The 19,103-nt window shown below is 44.5% G+C and overlaps 1 protein-coding gene across 1 annotated transcript in view; it reads left to right on the forward strand.

The window, feature by feature from the left end:
* The window catches only part of SEC63 (SEC63 homolog, protein translocation regulator), a 111,976-nt gene that overhangs the window by 40,144 nt on the left and 52,729 nt on the right, over positions 1–19,103 (forward strand). Inside the window, exons 6-8 of the mRNA XM_024202609.2 lie at positions 13,521–13,579; positions 14,801–14,851; positions 17,297–17,405. Of these exons, the coding sequence (XP_024058377.1) occupies positions 13,521–13,579; positions 14,801–14,851; positions 17,297–17,405 (219 nt within the window). The remainder of the gene's footprint in view (positions 1–13,520; positions 13,580–14,800; positions 14,852–17,296; positions 17,406–19,103) is intronic.

A 19,103-nucleotide genomic window follows, 5' to 3' on the forward strand; every position in this document is an offset into this window, starting at 1 on the left:
CTTTAAATGTATGAATGGAGGTCTTCCATTAAGTTGGACAATGTTATTCCAAAAATTCATGCCTGTACACTGTTATGGCTGTGTACTGCCAGCACTTTGTTATAGAACTCCCATTGATGTCAGTGGGAGTCAGATGTCTTCCCTTCTTAATACTTAAGGGTCAGATTCTGCCACGTCTACATTAAGGTGCTACTTCATAATATGGATAAAGGTGACAAACGGTCCCTACATAAGATGCTCAAAGTAATATTAGAACTGGTCACACTTTGTATTGTAGCATTAAGAGTACTGAGAACTTCCAGAACAAAAACCTTTTAATACAAATTTAAAGTGCAATTGAAATATGAAAATGTCAGGAAACTTTCAGTTAAGATTTCCCACACTAACAATAATTGTCCTCCTTGAAAGTACAGTATATGTTACAATGGGGATAGGTGAACAAGGTCATCAAAACAATAAAAAGAACCCCCCAAACTTTACCTTATCCCACAAAAGGTGAGTGTTGCAACTCTCTTCCCAGGTATGATAGGGGGCTCAGAGGACTGGGCAACCTTGTGGTTAGTGCACAGATACCTCTCTCCTGCAACCTGTCCACCACGCTTTGCTTAGGCTTCTGAGCAATTTTTAACCTGTTCCTCCAGTCTTGGAGTATGGTCAGAAGCTCTGGAGGGGTGGGGCTACCTGGGCCCAGTACTGCCTTTTAACCCCTTCAGGCCTAGTATGGGGTTTGTATACCCCATCACACCAGGCTCCAACAATAATAACATTCCATCATGTATAGTGTGCTTCCAAAACCTAAGATGCCACACTTTCCATGTTTCCAAATACTTTGTACAGTCTGGAATGTGACTGCCAGGGAAGCCCAGAGCAGGTCTAATTTAACACAAGCATTGCAGTTACCTGGGTGATTGGCTGCAGATGCCATCAAAGACTCCTCTGACTAGAGAAGAAGGCATCAGGCCTCCTCCAAAATGACTCTAGTAGATCACAAGGCATTGCTACCAAAGACTGAAGCCCTGTGAGTGACCCCTCACCTCTGTTTTCCCTCTTCAATTCACAGTAAATCCAATACAACCTGTCCTCAAGTACATCACGGTTTATTAATCAAGCCACACTGCAAAAGTCCCAAACCAAAAGTCCCATAACATAGTCTACATCAACTCCATGCACACAATCTTTAAAAACCTGGCTCTATTTTCACCATCCTGGTGTCTTAGACCAGACCTGGACTCTTTCAGTTGTCCTCTGTCCCTCCACCAGGACAGCCAACCCAGGCCTTCCTTCTGGGGCACAACCATGCTTTTCCCAGTGGGAGCTCACAGCCTTTCCACTGGGAGCCTCTCCTGGTTCCTCTAGGACCCAGCTTCATGGCAATGAGATGCCAGTGGGTAAGCCCCCTCCGCTACTCCCTCCCTTCAGCCCTCTGCTCCAGTTTAGAGGCAGCAGGCATCTCCCTCTGCTGCTCCTTCCTGCCTTCAGCCCTCTAGCCCTGGTTCTCTCAGCCAGAAAACCCTTTGTTGCTCTTGTGTTTTCAGCCCTCTCCCAGGAATCTCACTTCCTGACCAAACCAGTCTGCTCTGACCCTTTTAACTCATTCTTATGTCTCTTATAGCTTCCCAGATGCTGCTCCACTCTCTTAATTAGCTCAAACAGGGAGCACCTGAACTGGAATAGGAGAGCTAAACTCAGTTTCAGGCCAGCCATCCTGTTACAAGTCGCTACTGATTTTATTTTGTGAAGGTATGGAAGTGGGCATTGTGTGGATAGATCATGAGCTTGGAGACTTAGACTTTGCAGAAGACATCTGTCTGATAAATAAATCAGTTGAAGATATGCAGTGAAAGACAGATGTTCTCTCAAATTCTGCCAAGCAAATAGGTCTTATCAAGAAATCAAAAATTGATGTTAGGAACATTCATTTACCTGCTGATGATTTTATCTACTTGGAAGGTGAAGCTTTGAGAAGCTGTTAATAAATTTATTTATCTGGGTAATGTCATTCACCATAGCATGTTTGATATAAAGTCCAGAATAGATAAAGAAAGTGCCATATTTCAAAATCTCAAAACAGTATGGCACTCCAGTGTGACTAGCAAAAAGACCCAACTTAAGATCTTTAGAAGCAACATCCTAAGCATCCTTGTATATGGAACAGAGTCTTAGGGAAAAATGAGTCTATCCAGGACAAATTGAACAGCTTTCAGTGCAGGTGTCCGTGTAGAGTATTCAAAGTAAAATGAACTTGTAGAATCAGTAATGAGGAGTTCCTAGAATGGGCACAACTACATACAACAATGCAAGTAGAAAAGAAGAAGAGATGGACATATTTGGGATATCTTTTAAGAATGTCTGATGATAAGCTACCTAAACTAGCATTTCATTGGCAACCCAGCAAGAGATGGAGAGGCTGACCAGAGGCACACTCCATAGCTCAATAATGGCTGAAGTGGTATGATTAAATATGAATATAAAAGACCTGGAAAAACAAGCCCAGCAGAGTGGTGGTTGGCACTGTTTGACTTCTGTCTTATGTATCTGATGGTGCGGGACTGATGAGGATCTAATGTTATTTGGCAGCTTAAAAAAAAGTAGGGCTAGCACCATGTGACCAGCCAGATTGCCACAGACCACTTGTGGTCGATATACTATAGTTTGAAAGCCAATATTATAATGCATGTCTACATGAGGTGAGTTGAGGCTGGTTTGGAAACATTTAAATGAAAATTTCTAATTTTGGTTAAATGCAAAGTTACAGGTGAGAACTAACAAACCTTGTTGTTAGATTTTTTTTATTTCTTCTACTGCACAGCTTCTCCCCTCAGTCATGGCTAAGTGTAATGTTTCCCACTTGTGGAATGCAATGTTGTTGCTGGAGACTTAAGGAGTAAGTCCTGCCCTTCAACTCAGGACAGCTGAATTACTGCTTCTGGTGGCTAAACAGACTGGTGGGTCAGTTTCTCTGACCACTTTGTTGTAAAACATTTGTATTCCTTTTTGTGCAATAGCAAATCAATTTCAGCTTCTAGCTCCTCTCCTGAGCTAAGGAATCCCTTAACCAGTGAGTTTCTAACTGTCTTGTTTTTCCAGTACAGTACCTGTTGAGCAGGCCCCTTTGCCCCCCACAGTGGCAGCAAAGAAGCCTTGTAAGCATTGAGCAAAGTCCAGGAGATGCTATAGGAAGTTTTTCAGGATCCTCAGAGGGTGAGATATGCCCTGCTGCCACAAACAGCCAATAATTGCTCTGTCAGTGCATGAGGCTTTGAGCTGCACATTCGTGCCTGGCCCTTGAACCTGTCCGAAACCTTTCTCCACCATGGGAAGGTTTGACCAAGAGTATGAGGATTTGAAAGAAGAAGAGAATCCGTTGCATCGTGCACAGAGTAACTGGCAAACTCCAAAGATTTCAGATGCCAAAAAAGCAAAAGCAAAGCATCTTCATTGTAAGCCAGCCAAGTGAGGAAATGCTATGCATAAATTTCATTTTCAGTTATAGCCATTCACACCAAAAGATTTTCCTATACTTAGGGCATGGCTACACTTACGAGTTAGAGCGCATTAAAGCAGCCCAGTGCGCTCTAACTCACAACCCGTCCACTCTGGCAAGGCATGTAGCGTGCTCTGACTCCGCGGCTAGAGCGCTCCTGGTACTCCACCTCAGTGAGTGGAATAATGTTTGATGCGCCCCCTGGAACGCCGCAGTGCCAGTGTGGATGCCCTGGTCTGTTAATGTGCTCTGATAGGCCTCCAGAAGTGTCCCACAATGCCTGTTCTAGCCATTCTGGTCATCAGTTTGAACTCTACTGTCCTGCCCTCAGGTGACCAACCATCAGATCCGCCCTTTAAATTCTCTGTGAATTTTGAAAATCCCCTTCCTGTTTGCTCAGCCAGGTGTGGAGTGCTCTCAGCGAATCTTTCCAGGTGACGATTCCTCCACGCACCAGGCAATCCCCAGTATGGAGCAATGGTGAGGTGCTGGACCTCATCAGTTCCAGTCCCAGCTGCGCTCCAGCTGTAGGAATTAAGATACCTTTGGGAAGATATCAAGGGACATGATGGAAAGGGGTGTGATGGGTTGGATCACAGAAACCCCCTTGGGGCTGCCAACTGATGTGCCAAGACTACTTCTGCCCCTGCTTTCCTTGCCAGCTTGGGACTCCAGCACCCTGTCTTGTTGAGCTAGACACGCCAGTCTGCTCCAACAGAGACCCAGGGTCTGAACCACGTGCCCCAAAGCTGCAGACTTAACTGAAAGCAGTTTAAGAAGTGTTCCTGTCTTTAACACTCAGATGCCCAACTCCCAATGGGGTCTAAACCCCAAATAAATCCGTTTTACCCTGTATAAAGCTTATACAGGGTAAATTCATAAATTGTTCGCCCTCTAGAACACTGATAGAGAGAGATGCACAGCTGTTTTTGCCCTCCAGGTATTAATACATACTCTGGGTTAATTAGTAAGTAAAAAGTGATTTTTATTAAATACAGAAAGTAGGATTTAAGTGGTTCCAATTAGTAGCAGACCGAGCAAAGTGAATTACCAAGCAAAATAAAATAGAACATGCAAGTCTAAGCCTAGTACAGTAATAAAACTGAATACAGAAAATCTCACCCTCAGCGATGTTTCAATAAGTTTCTTTCACAGACTGGACGCCTACCTAGTTTGGGCACAATCCTTTCCGCTGGTACAGCCCTTGTTCCAGCTCAGGTGGTAGCTAGGGGATTTCTCATGATGGCTGTCCCCTTTGTTCTGTTCCACCCACTTATATATCTTTTGCATAAGGCAGGAATCCTTTGTCCCTCTGGGTTTCCACCTCTCCTTCTCAATGGAAAAACACCAGGTTGAAGATGGATTCCAGTTCCGGTGACATGACATGTCACTGTAAGACCCCAAGCCTTCATTCCTCCCAGCCTGACTCACAGGAAGGCCTGCCTGCAAACAGAGCCATCCACAGTCAATTGTCCTGGTTGATGGGAGCCATCGAGATTCCAAACCACCATTAATGGCCCACACTTTGCATAATTACCATAGGCCCTCAGTTATATTTAATATTTCTAATTTCAGATACAAGAGTGATACATTTATACAAATAGGATGACCACACTCAGTAGATTATAAGTTTTGTAATGATACCTTACAAGAGATCTTTTGCATGAAGCATATTTTAGTTACATTATATTCACGCTCATCAGCATACTTTCATAAAATCATATAGAGTGCAACGTCACAAGGGGCCATGACCGGGACGCACTGCAGTGCAGGGTTACAGTGAAGGAGCTGCGGAATGCCTACCGCAAAGCCCACGAGGCAAAATGCCGCTCCGGTGTTGGCCCAGCAACCTGCCGTTTCTACGAAGAGCAGGATGCGATACTTGGGGGTGAACCCACCTCCTCTCCGAGTACCACCATGGGCACTTCAGAGCCCAGCTCAACAAGACAGGAGGAGGAGGAGTAGCAAAGCGGGAGTGAGGGTGCTGAGGCGGAGGAAGACACCTCGGAATCCCTAGATGCATGCAGCCAGGAGCTGTTCTCAAGCCAGGAGGAAGGTAGCCAGTTGCGGTGGCCGGTACTTGGGGAAGGACAAACACCAGAGATGGTGCCCGGTAAGTGGTTTTTATTTTGGGGAGGAAATTGTTCAGTGTGGGCTCTTGGGGCACGGAGGGTTAGGGCTGCATGCATGCCTAGATGTGGAAGAGGGCGCTGATGTGCTTTCTCACATTGCAGTAATTGGCCTCAGTGATCTCTTCAAAGGTCTCAGCCAGAACTTGGGGAATGTGCTTGGGCAGGTTTCTTGGGAGAGCCACTGTGGTCCTTGTCCCAGTCAGGCTAACTTGTCTGCGCCACTGTGCCGTGAGGGGTGGGGGGACCATTGCTGCACACAGGCAAGCTGCATATGGGCCAGGGCAGAAGCCACATTGTAGTAGAAGACCCTCCCTTGCTTCCCAGGTCACCCTCAGCAGCGAGATATCTTCCAGGACGAACTCCTGTGGAAAATGTGGGGACAGTGTTCAGTATGGGGCCCCCTGCAGCTGTTGGCTCTCCCCAAGGCACAGAAACCCAGAGGACAGTACAGCCATGAAACAATCATTCCCCCTGGATCCTGTGCTTACTCACCATTTTGGGGCTCCCGTGGGTTATGTGCACTCGCTTTGGGATGGGCACATTATGCTATTTTGTAGACTGTTTGCCCTCCTTAAATACGGGGGAATCATTGCTCTGTCTGGTGTGAACAATGCTGCCTCTGTTAAGTGTTGCATTTTGCCTTTACAGATGCAACCTTGAGATCTCAGCCATCCATGTTATCACCGGCCGAGAGGCTGCAAAGACTCAGGAAGAGGCCATGTAGAAGCAAAGAAGACATGCTGCATGAAGTAATGCAGCAGTCACTTAACGAGACTCTTTCACTCTCCCTCCACTCCTGCGCTTTTAGGAGGATCTGCCAGCAGAATGTGGATCAATGCGGATTTTCGGCACAAGTGCGGAGCTGCGGCAGCAAAGCATGGATCGGCTGATAAGCATCATGGAGCGCCAAGCGGACTTGATCCAGGCGCTCGTAGCCATGCAGGCAGAGCACTACCGTGCCTGCCCCCCCCGCATCCCTTGTCCCAAAACTCTTTCCCTTGTGCCCCCGTATCACCTCCAACCCACTTTCCCCAACATCTGGGTTCTTATTGCCACCTGTAGCTTCACCACCCAGCCCTGAAAACTACGACCCTTACCCACTGCACTCAACCCCCATCACCATGCAGTATAGCCATCCTGAAGTGTAGCACTCATTGCACAGCATTCCAGACAGGAAGGCTGAGTATGATTACAGGACATATGCAAATCTGTGATTGTACCATTCCTCACCCCACCCCTTTGCCCTTTCTGTTTCCAAAGCAGTTGTATTTCTTTTCAATAAATTAATTTTCTTTTAAATAAATGGATTTTGTGGCTTTGAAAAAATTCTTTATTATTGCATAAAGTAAAAGATACCTTAGCCCAGGAAAGCAACAGGCACTGCAAGTCAGATTAGCAAACACAGATTCCTACTAACATTGGAACCACTGCACTTCACTCCCGTGCAGGGCACCAGACATTACTGGTGGCTTTCAGCCTCAAATTGCTCCCACAAGGCATCCCTAATCCTTGCAGCCCTACGCTAGGCCCCTCTAATAGCCCTGCTCTCTGGCTGTTCAAATTCAGCCTCCAGGTGTTGAACCTCCGAGGTCCATACCTGAGTGAAGCTTTCACTCTTCCCTTCACAAATGTTATGGAGGGTACAGCACGCTGATATAACCACGGGGATGCTGTCATCGGCCAGGTCCAGCTTCCCATACAGAGAGCACCAGTGGCCCTTTAAACGGCCAAAAGTACACTCCACACTCATGCTGCACCAGCTCAGCCTGTTGTTGAACCACTCCTTGCTGCTGTCAAGGCTTCCTGTGTAGGGTTTCATGAGCCACTGCATTAAAGGGTAAGTGGGGTCTCCAAGGACCACGATGGGCATTTCGACTTCACCTACAGTGATCTTCTGGTCTGGGAAAAAAGTCCTGGCTTGCAGCTTCCTGAACAGGCCAGTGTTCTGAAAGATGCGTGCGTCATGCACCTTTCCGGGCCAGCCTGCGTTAATGTCAATGAAATGCCCACGGTGATCCACAAGCACCTGGAGAACTATAGAGAAATACCCCTTCCGATTAACATATTTGGAGGCTAGGTGGGCTGGTGCCAGAATTGGAATATGCGCCCCATCTATCGCCCCTCTGCAGTTAGGGAAACCCATTTGTGCAAAGCCAGCCACAATGTCATGCACATTACCCGGAGTCACAATTCTTCTGAGCAGGATGCGATTAATGGCCCTGCAAACTTGCATCAACACGATTCCAACAGTTGACTTTCCCACTCCAAACTGGTTAGCGACTGATCGGTAGCTGTCTCGAGTTGCCAGCTTCCAGATTGCAATAGCCACCCGCTTCTCCACCGTCAAGGCAGCTCTCAATCTCGTGTCCTTGCGCTGCAGGGTGGGGGCGAGCTCTTCACACAGTCCCATGAAAGTGGCTTTTCTCATCCGAAAGTTCTGCAACCACTGATCATCATCCCAGACTTGCATGACTATGTGATCCCACCACTCAGTGCTTGTTTCCCCGCGCCCAAAAGCGGCGTTCCACGGTGGTGAGCATGTCCGTGAATGTCACAAGCAATCTTGTGTCATATGCGTTACTCGAGTCGATATAGTCCGAGTCCTCACTGTCAGTTTGGATCTTAAGGAGTAACTCGACTGCCAAATGTGACGTGCTGCTGAGACTCGTCAGCATATTCCTCAGCAGCTCAGGCTCCATTCCCGCAGACCGAAAGGGAAGACAGAGCGCGCAGCACAAAAAATGTTGAAAGATGGTGCCAAATGTGCACGGAAGCAGAGGGATTGTTGGGATGTGAACCGATGCATTACAGGGCGCTTCAGGTGCTTGGCTGGCTGGTTCTTGCTCATGTGCTCAGGGTCTAGCTGACTGCCCTAGGTGGGGTTGGGAGGGAAATTTCCCCCAGGTCAGATTGGCAGTGATCCTGAGGAAGCTTTCGCCTGATTGTGCAGCGTGTGGGTGTGGGTGACTTGCCAGGGTTATCTAGATATTTCTCACTTGATCATTTCCTTGCCATTCCACTGGTGCCCCATAGTCTCTCCTATTCTCTGCCTATGGTGCTTAGTAGTCTAGTCTCTTGTGGGCAGCAGTATTTTCATCTAATTTCGGTTATTGGGTTTGGTGTGTGAGTGGTGGGTGGTGGTAGTGGACTGGGTGGGATATAGAAGTGGTCAGCTAGAGGCAAGGACTGTAGAGAGACTCTGAAGGGAGGCACTCTCTAGAGAACTTCTCATCTAAAGAGGGATTGTTGACTCTGGAACCTGTGCCTGGTCCATCAAGGCCCAGCACTGAAGTATCCTTACAAACTCACCGTGATCAGGATCAATACTTGTATTAATGACCCCAGAGGCATATGCAGCCACAATAGAACTGCTTAACCTCTCAGTACCTGTGTCCCTGGCAGTGCAGGACGGTATTCAATCAGTACCGATTCCTTGGTTCCTACTCCACCTTGTTAGCAGCATGCAGTATCATTATCATTCAGCTTTCGGTACTTCAGAAACCAATTCAATCAAGGTACAAGCCAGCAATGATATCCCTGGTACCACCATCTCTGGGATCTGGCCACCTATCTCCAGTTCCAACGGGCTCTACTCCCCTACTATCAGAGGACTAAGTCGTCTTCCTCAGACTCGGTGTTGTGGTCTTCTGTGTCCCTGTCTAGGTGGGATGCATAACCTGTGTCAGAGATTTGGAGGTCACAGATCTCACAGAAGTTCCAGTAGTGGCTGCCTCTTAGGGGGCAATGGCATGGATAAGGGTGGATCTCAGGGCCACATTCTCCTGCTAGGACTTAGAATCATAGAATATCAGGGTTGGAAGGGACCTCAGGAGGTCATCTAGTCCAACCCGCTGCTCAAAGCAGGACCAATTCCCAACTAAATCATCCCAGCCAGGGCTTTGTCAAGCCTGACCTTAAAAACCTCTAAGGAAGGAGATTCCACCACCTCCCTAGGTAACCCATTCCAGTGCTTCACCACCCTCCTAGTGAAAAAGTTTTTCCTAATATCCAACTTAAACCTCCCCAACTGCAACTTGAGACCATTACTCCTTGTTCTGTCATCAGGTACCACTGAGAACAGTCTAGATCCATCCTCTTTGGAACCCCCTTTCAGGTAGTTGAAAGCAGCTATCAAATCCCCCCTCATTCTTCTCTTCTGGAGACTAAACAATCCCAGTTCCCTCAGCCTCTCCTCATAAGTCATGTGCTCCAGCCCCCTAATCATTTTTGTTGCCCTCCGCTGGACTCTTTCCAATTTTTCCACATCCTTCTTGTAGTGTGGGGCCCAAAACGAGACAGTACTCCAGATGAGGCCTCACCAATGTCGTATAGAGGGGAACGATCACGTCCCTCGATCTGCTGGCAATGCCCCTACTTATACAGCCCAAAATGCCGTTAGCCTTCTTGGCAACAAGGACACACTGTTGACTCATATCCAGCTTCTCATCCACTGTAACCCCTAGGTCCTTTTCTGCAGAACTGCTTCCTAGCCATTCGGTCCCTAGTCTGTAACAGTGCATGGGATTCTTCTGTCCTAAGTGCAGGACTCTGCACTTGTTCTTGTTGAACCTCATCAGGTTTCTTTTGGCCCAATCCTCTAATTTGTCTAGGTCCCTCTGTATCCTGTCCCTACCCTCCAGTGTGTATACCACTCCTCCCAGTTTAGTGTTATCTGCAAACTTGCTGAGAGTGCAGTCCACGCCATCCTCCAGATCATCTTCACCCACCTCAGTTAGTTTCCTTAAATGTGCACTGAGCGCATCGGCACTACAGGCGACGTTCTCTGGTGTTAAATACCAGAATCTGTACCGAGCAGCTAGAAGTTGCTTGGGCAGCTCCCTCACCACAAGACATAGAGTAGGCATTGCTGTTGCATCATCTTCCTTATCACCAGATAAACCTGTAGAATCAGTAAGTGACTCACCATCAAAAATTAGGGGTCCACATGTTCCTGTACCTGGATGATTAGCTGGTCAAAGGCTGGTTCCAGACTCGTGCTGTCCAGTGTATCCATCATCCTGTGCACATTCAGTGTGCTGGAGCTCCTAGTAACTTGGGACAAATCAATCCTGAAACCAGTACAGAGAATAGAATTTATTAGGGTGGTCTTACACTTTATGAAGGCCAAGGCTTTTTTACTGCAATTGTGGTTCAAAGCACTATGGGGCTTAGTTCTAAAATTGAAGGCACATCCTCTGACCATAGTGTGCAGCTGCCTTAGATTCCTGGGACACATGGCAGCGTGTACCTATGCAGTGCAGCACATCGGACTGCACCTCGGAAAGCTGCAAGGATGGCTTGGTTCAGTGTATGCCCCAAGTTGCCATCATTTAGATAGAGTGGTTTGACTACCAATGTTAGTTTTGTCTCTGGACTGGTGGATGGACCCTCAGGAAGTCTGTATGGTGGTCCCCTTTGTTCCCCGTAAGCAATGCTCACTTTAGTCACAGACGCATAACCCCTGGGATGGGGGACGGGACAGGACACATGAGATTTGTAGGTCTTCAAAGATCTAAAGACTCATATAAATGTCAGGGAGTTGCACGCTGTTGGTCTAACCTGTTCATACTTCCTTCTACACATCAAGGGGAAAAATCTGCTAGTCTTATGTGACAGCACAGCGACTGGTTTTATGTAAAGAGGCAGGGAGGAGTGCATTTTCCTCAGCTATGCCTGTGCGACTTTTGCATAGCCAATTTGATTCACCTCAGAGCTGCTTACCTTCCAGGAGTGCAGAATAGATTGTCAGATCAGATGAACACATCCTTCTCCAATGGCCATGAGTGGTCGCTGAGTCCCGACATGGCCAGATCCATCTTCCAGCTAATGGGGACTCCCCAAGTGGACCTTTTAGCAACAAAGGCCAATAGGAAATGCCATCAATTGTGTTCCCAGGGAGGTCTTAGCCAAGACTCATTGACAGATAAGTTCATGCTGTCTTGGAAGAACTCCATCCTGTATGCCTTTCCTCTGATTCCATTACTGCCCCGAGTTTTGTCCAAAATCAAGCAAGACCAGGCTCACCTCATAGCACCTGCATGGCCTCGGCAACACTGGTATTCGACCCTGCTACCCTTGTCACTCAGACCTCTACTTTCTCTCCTGTTTGACCCAGACATGATTCATAGGGCCATATGCACCTGCTCGATCCCAGCCTACAAGCCCTCCACTTGACAGGTGGATACTTTATGGTTAACACTGTTAGAAAGGGCTGCTCTAAATATGTTCAGGAAGTACTTCTGGTCCCAACAGAAAGATGTCCCCCTGGAACAACTCCTATCAGTCATGTATTAGATTATCTTTTACACCTAAAACATCAACATCTGGCAGTTACCTGTATCAGAGTACATCTGACAGCTATGTCAGCTTTCTACCCCATAGTGGACAGTAGATCCCTTTTCCCCAGCCCCATCACCGTTAGGCTTCTATAGGTCTTGGACAGATTATACCCACAGTACGTGATCCTATTCCTTCATGGGATCTGAACTTGGTGTTGGCAAAATTAATGGGGACCACATTTTGGACCTCTTGTAACTTGTTTTCTGCTCCCTAACTACAGAGGTGTTATTTTTAACTGTGATTACTTCGGTGAGGAGAGTGGGTGAGTTGAGAGCCTGGGTATCAGAGCCTCCCTGTACAGCTTTTCATAAGGATAAAGTTTACTTCTACTCTCGCCCTAAGTTCCTGCCAAAGGTGGTGTCTAATTTTCACATTAACCAGGCAATTTATTTACTGACTCTTTCCAAAGCCTCACTCTCATAGAGATGAGGAGAAAATTCATTTGTTAGATGTGATGGGAGCTTTAGTTTTCTACGTCGACCTGTACTAAGTTGTTTAGGTATTCACTCCATCTGTGACCATAGCAAAACTGCATTGAAGGAAGGACCAGCCAGTTTATGCTCAAACGATTTCATCCTGGATTTCTTTGTGCATTCGTTTATGCTACAAGTTGGCTAATGTGACTCCACCAGCTAGGGCGTTGTCCCATTCAACTAGCGTGCATGCAGCATCACCATTTTTCTGACTAAAGTACTTATTCTGGACATTTGCAAAGTGGTATCTTGGTCAGCAGTGCACACATTTGCTTCTCATTATGCTATAGCCCATCAGTTCAAGAGAGATGCCACTTTCGGACGTGGTGTTCTCCAGTTTCTGTTGAAGTAGATCCCAAGCCCACCTCCAAGTTGTTCTGCTAGTGAGTCACCTACAGTGGAATAGACATGTAATCACTTGAAGTGGTTGCCTACCTTTCCATAACTATTCTTCGAAATTTGTTGTAAATGTCCATTCCATGATCCACCCTCCTTCCCTTCTCTACTGGAGTCTATCCGGTAAGAAGGAACTGAGGGGAGCTGGGGACACGGTGGTGCACGATGGCAGAGGGCACTCAAACTGTCTTGATGAGTCTCACTGAGGGAAAATGTTCTGACAACTGTGCACCAAGCACACACACACCTATAGTGGAATAGACATGTGCAACACATCTTGCAGAACAACAATTATAGAAAGGTAGCTAACCATTTTTTCCCCCCATCAAGGTATTTACTGTACTGTAGGTGTTTGTACCATTGGACGCATTACAAATCTGGACTATATTAAACTGTTAAATCCTTCTATTCACCTGTTCTCTTTCGATGTATTTGTACATCTTGCACATAGTTGTTGAGCCAAAATAGTTTTGGTGAAATTTTCAGAGCTTCAGAAACTCTTATCAGTTCTCTGCATCCTTTAGTAGACATATTTCCAAACCCTCTTTTTAGTTGACTGAATTTTAGAATTTTGTTGGTAAATACTGACATGGAGACAACCTTCTCCTCCCTCCCACCCTCCCTTAAAAGTCCCTCTGATTTTAAAAGAATTCCTTGCCATTTTGTAACAGGTTTGTTTTCTTTTATTCTCTCCAGCTACAAGCTTTGGTATTGCATTGCCAGCTTGGATTGTGGATCAGAAAAATTCTCTCTTGGTGAGTTAACATAACTTTATGTAATATTCTATGACACAGCCTCAGGCATTAATCCTGCAAGTATGTTAAGCCTATGCTTAACTTTATGCATGTGAGTATGTATTGACATATCAGATGTTTCTACTTTCAAGCCCATCACTCATTTAGAGTGTATCATTCTTCCCTGTTTCCATGGAGCAAATTTCAGAATAAGAAGTGATAAAATAGCTTAATTGTAATCTTTTTGGGAGTATGGTGCTAACACATGCAGAAATGATGTTGACATGGTAGCCTGGTCATTATACCTTCTATAAGTGTAAATTTGCAGTTGCATAGAATAGCTTAAATTATAGAGTTATAGGACTGGAAGGGACCTCAAGAGGTCATCTAGTCCAGTCCCCTTCACTATTGGGAGGACTAAGTATTATCTAGACCAGGGGTTCTCAAACTGGCGGTCGGGACCCCTCAGGGGGTCGCGCGGTTATTACATGGGGGGGTCATGAGCTGTCAGCCTCCATCCCAAACCCTACTTTGCCTCCAGATTTTATAATGGTGTTAAATATATAAAAAAGTGTTTTTAATTTATAAGGGGGGGTCAGAGGCTTGCTATGTGAAAGGGGTCACCAGTACAAAAGTTTGAGAACCACTGATCTAGACCATCCCTGACAGATGTTTGTCTAACCTGCTCTTAAAAATCTCCAACGATGCAGATTCCACGACCTTCCTAGGCAATTTATGCAAGCACAGAATCAAATATATACACATGACTATACACATGTACATTTCTTTATATAGAGATATAGCATTGAATTTCTATATAACTTACTGTACCCTAGCAATTCTGCACCCACAGTTTAAAAATCCTTTCTATTACATTACATTGCTACACGTTAGTACTGACCCTTACCTACTTGCTCAAGAATAGAATAACTAGATGCCTTTCCTTAAAATCACTACTTAGCAGACAACTTTTGGATAATTAAAACAACCCATCCAAGACAACAGATAGGCATTTTAAAGACCGTACTCATACAAAACATTTACTATATTTAACTGGTGAAAATTTCTGAATGAGATCTTGCTTCTGATCCATTTAGTTGTTGTAGCCTTCAAAATCATAAATCTCAAGATGGCTCCTACAGCGATAAATTTAGCTAATTAATGCATATGTATGTAACAAAACTTCTTGTGTGAAATATAGTTAGTAATAGACTTGTGTATATCAAATATTTTTCTTTTTAGGTTTTGCTGGTATATGGACTAGCATTTATGGTTATTCTTCCAGTTGTTGTGGTAAGTATTACCTAAACTAAAGGAAAAAAACTTTATTTTTATGAATGGAATGAGGAGCTCTCAGGGTTTGCTTCTAAAACAGCTTTGTCTACAGTCTAGTAAATATGTTTGCTTCCATTTTAAGTACACTTGCAGAAAAGCTCTTATGAAAAAGGATGCTGTGTTGCTTAATTCTGTTGAAATTCATGACCCATTGTTTGTAGAATTTGCCCATCCCTTTGTCATGCATTTTTATGTATACACAGTATTGTCAGCCTCAGTCAGAAGTCATGAGTCAGGTCCTCAGAATATTAGCTGAAACATGAAATGTTTAAAAACTGTTGGATTCTTTTCATCTGTCTCTTGGTATTTGACTTTTCAGGATTCATTTTGTCAGGCTTTTCTCTGAAATTCTGAGGGCTAAAAACTTTTTAAATGAAAGTAGGGATTCTCAGGACTCCAAGAGCTGGAACTTTAAGAAAAAACATTGACTATCCTGAAAGTTTACAACACTGTATATATTCTGCTGCATAGCTTCTTTCCTCATTCCTCACAATTGGGGAATACCTTTCATCTACGGCATTTGAAGGCAATTCAGGGTTGTTGCTGAGCTTCAGCCTTGAACAAAGGCCACTCCAGGGATGGAACTAGTTGGTGGTTCAGTTTCTCGTGATAACTTTGTCTTATAATTTTAATTTTTATTCATTTTTGTGTAGTAACAATTTTATTTCAACTTTCAGTTTTGTGTGAAAGCTTTGTCTCCCTCTTCCTTGGACTCTCCCTGTGAAAACTCCTTTTGTGCTCTCCTTTCCCATGCATATAGTTTCATATTGAATTTTGAGACTCTGGTTACTACTACACATGGCCAGCTTACAGGCAGCTCAGCTCCACCACTACTGATGGCAGGTGGCTACTGAACCAGAGTGTGGGCTAGGGAGAGACCATGCTTCTGCTGACCTTATCTGCCCAACAGAGCAGCATTAGCTTGTGGCAGGATGTAGGAGGTGAGGGAAAGTGAGCAAGTGGGGAGTACAAAGAAGTGAGTGTATGTGATAGAATGAATACATGTGGTGATTATTTGTATTACCGTAGTACCTAGGAGCTTCAGTCAAGGACCAGGACCTGATTGTGCTAGGTGCTGTACAGACACAGACCAAAGGACTGTCCCCACCCCAGAAAGTTTACAATCTAAATATAAAACAAGAGACAATAGGTGGAGATAGATGGGGGTGTACAAGGAAACAGTGAGATAATATTGGTTATAGGGAGGTGGGATTTAGGGAGGGGAGAAGACTTGGGTTAAGGGTATGGAGAGAGGAGATGGGAGGATAGGTGAAAGTAGGGGTAAAGAAAAGAGAAGCAAAAACATAGAAAACATAAACGGGAGGATAGGGCACCATTTTCTCTTTCCCCTATCTGTCAAAATCACATAAGCACTCCTCCCTTAGAACAAGTAGTATTCTGTTTTATTCCCTTTTGAAAATCTGGTCACACTAGAAACAGCGTTCATGTTTCATATCTGAACTATTTTTGTTTAAAAGTATTGTAAACATTTGCACCAGTTCAAAGGTTCAGTGGGACTTTTATGAATCTCTGTGTACAAATTCATCAGACTGTTGAGCTTAACCTATTTTGACCATTCATATTCTACTGATATTACAAAGCTGTCTTGGCCCATCAAAGACCATAATTGGCTTGTTTAAAAACTCTGTACTGCAGAAGCCAAAGTAAAGGGCACAGTCAAGAAAATGCGCTGTAAATGTGTGTGTAGGGACTGAGAGTAACCTGTGGTTGTTAAGAAACTTAGGTGACTAGCTTTCAACTCTAGTGACTGGTTTGTATCAGTTTACATTTTCAAGGCTGTCTCTACAAGAAAAAGAGCTAGAAAAATAAAAAACATAAAAGCTGAAGTTGTTTACATTTGGAAGTCCCCCAAATTTGGAGGAAAGGGAGGGGTGGCTGTAAATCTCCTAGGCTAGCAAAGCTCAGCTGTGATGCTAATACATAAAATAAAAATAAATTTTCAGAATTATTTTACATAATTTATACTGTTGATGTAGATTTCTTGAAGAATGAATGCAAAGCAGTTAAATTGTTTCTAGTCACTTTCACCTTCTAGTTGACATGAGCTAACCCAATCTTGCAACCTTTGGTTTATAAACACTTCAGGGGGATATTTTTGGTAACTTTTAAAATGTTAGAATTACCTTTAGTCTTAGAGTTGGTAAAAGCTGATTTTTACAAAACTGAAATTGAACTGACATTGTTCCATCATGACTATGTTAAGATGACAAATTCAGAATCTGTAGGGTGAATATAATTTTTTTTGTTTTGGATATGAATATTGGAGGTTGGTTCTGAATAAATCCTGAATTGAAAAGCAGTTTAGTTGTGTTTTTAATGTATTTGATAGTTATAATTAAAAGATTAATCCTTGACACAGTATATCCTTATTGAATGTCTTAGGGTTCTTGGTGGTACCGATCAATACGCTACAGCGGAGATCAGATTCTCATCCGCACAACTCAAATCTATACATATTTTGTTTATAAAACGCGAAATATGGATCTGAAACGTAAGTAAAAAGGGTGTCTGAAAAAACAGGGTAAAGTTGGTTAAAGGTACAAAGTTGCCTTTTAAACTCCTTGGGGGGTCATTCTTCATTTGAATACCTCAGTGCTTATATGGGGTGATTAATATAACCCCATTGTAAGGTTGGTTAAATGGAGGCACGGAAGCTGACTTGTCCATGATTACATGTTGAGCCACTGCCAAACAGGATTGTAACCTAGGTCTCCATGCCCTCTTTACTTCTGCTGTAAACATGCTGTCACTCATAAGCTTACTGTTGGAAAAATCCCAAATACTAGAATTCTGGGGACCCAGAGTATTTTTAAACATTTACATTACCAAAGAGTTAAATGTAGAATCAGAGGCACCAGACATAATATCATAGCCAAAGTTTCTGTCATTGTAAATATCTGCTCTGAAAGACTTAAACCTTGCTCCATACCAAAACATGGAATGTCCTTTTCAGATGACTTGTTCATTCAATGTATATGGCATGCCTAATTTTCTGTCTACTCATACTGGGTTTTTTAAATAAAAATCTTTATAGGTAAAGTCTGCAGAACTCTCACAATGGGTCTAACCCTTTGGAGGCAGAATCAGACCTATCAATCAAAGCAGGGAGACAGTTACTGTGCCCTTGAAGACCTGGTTAGTTTCATCTGTCTACAATAGCTGAAGGGTTTACCAGACCTGCTAGAGCAACCAGAAAACAATATGATTAAAATGGGATCCTCTTTATTCTTAATATTTGACTTCCTGGATGCTAAGAGTTACTGAGGTGTTGTTGTGTAGCCTTCGGGGCTCTGCAACAAGATTGCTGGAAACACCCCTTTTGATACTCCAGTAGCTGGCTGCGGCGTATCTAGGTAGGTTGTCTGGCAGGAACACCTCACAGGCAAACAGAGAAACAGAAGATTTCAAGGAAGAGCACAAAAGTGCCTTCGTTAACCGAACCCTGTTCATGCCATGGGTTGGCCATGTCCCACTGCTTTTTCACTCTCCTCCAGCTGTAGAGGGATATGAGAGAGAGAGAGCAGCCCAGACATGGAGTAACAAGTAGGCTGTAGGGGGCCTCTTGGCTGACCACTTTCTTCTGACCATTTCCTCCTCCCTCTTTAGCAAGAAGTTAATCAGCCCTTACGTAACATTGGCTTGCTCACTTTGGGATTTAGTGAGATAACAAGGCTTCCCTATGCGGGGGCTTCCTCTGGCCCTCTTTGAACCTCTGTAAAGTTCAAGGAGCCTATTAAAGGTGTGTCTTCACAGCACGGTTAGCTCGAGTATTACCCCTAACTTGGCTCCTGTCCCCACACACAAATCTCTAGCTCGAGTTAAATGGTGCTTTAAGATCGAGCTAGTAATACAGTGAAGATGCAACAGCTTGAATTACAACTACTCATCATCTAACCCAATCTGCTAATCCAGTCACTGTGATGTCAGTCAAATCATTCTGTGTAACTCGAGTGTTGTTTTGAAGCGTGGTTGCTCTCACTGGAGCTAGGCTAGCTCGAGTGCAGTCAGCTTGAGTTAGTACACTCGAGCTAACTTGCAGTGAACTCCACCCACGGGAGCAGTTCTCTCTTCAGATTCGTTCTCTCTTCAGATTCCCTTTTCATTGATATCCTATTATCTTAGAACATGGAGGCCACTCTCCCTCTGTGATACAAAGAAATGGGTGAAACCCTGTAAGGTAAGGGAGAAA

Source organism: Terrapene carolina, unplaced genomic scaffold, assembly GCF_002925995.2.
Source record: "Terrapene carolina triunguis isolate 2854851 unplaced genomic scaffold, T_m_triunguis-2.0 Scaffold42, whole genome shotgun sequence".
Classification (NCBI taxonomy): domain Eukaryota; kingdom Metazoa; phylum Chordata; order Testudines; family Emydidae; genus Terrapene; species Terrapene triunguis.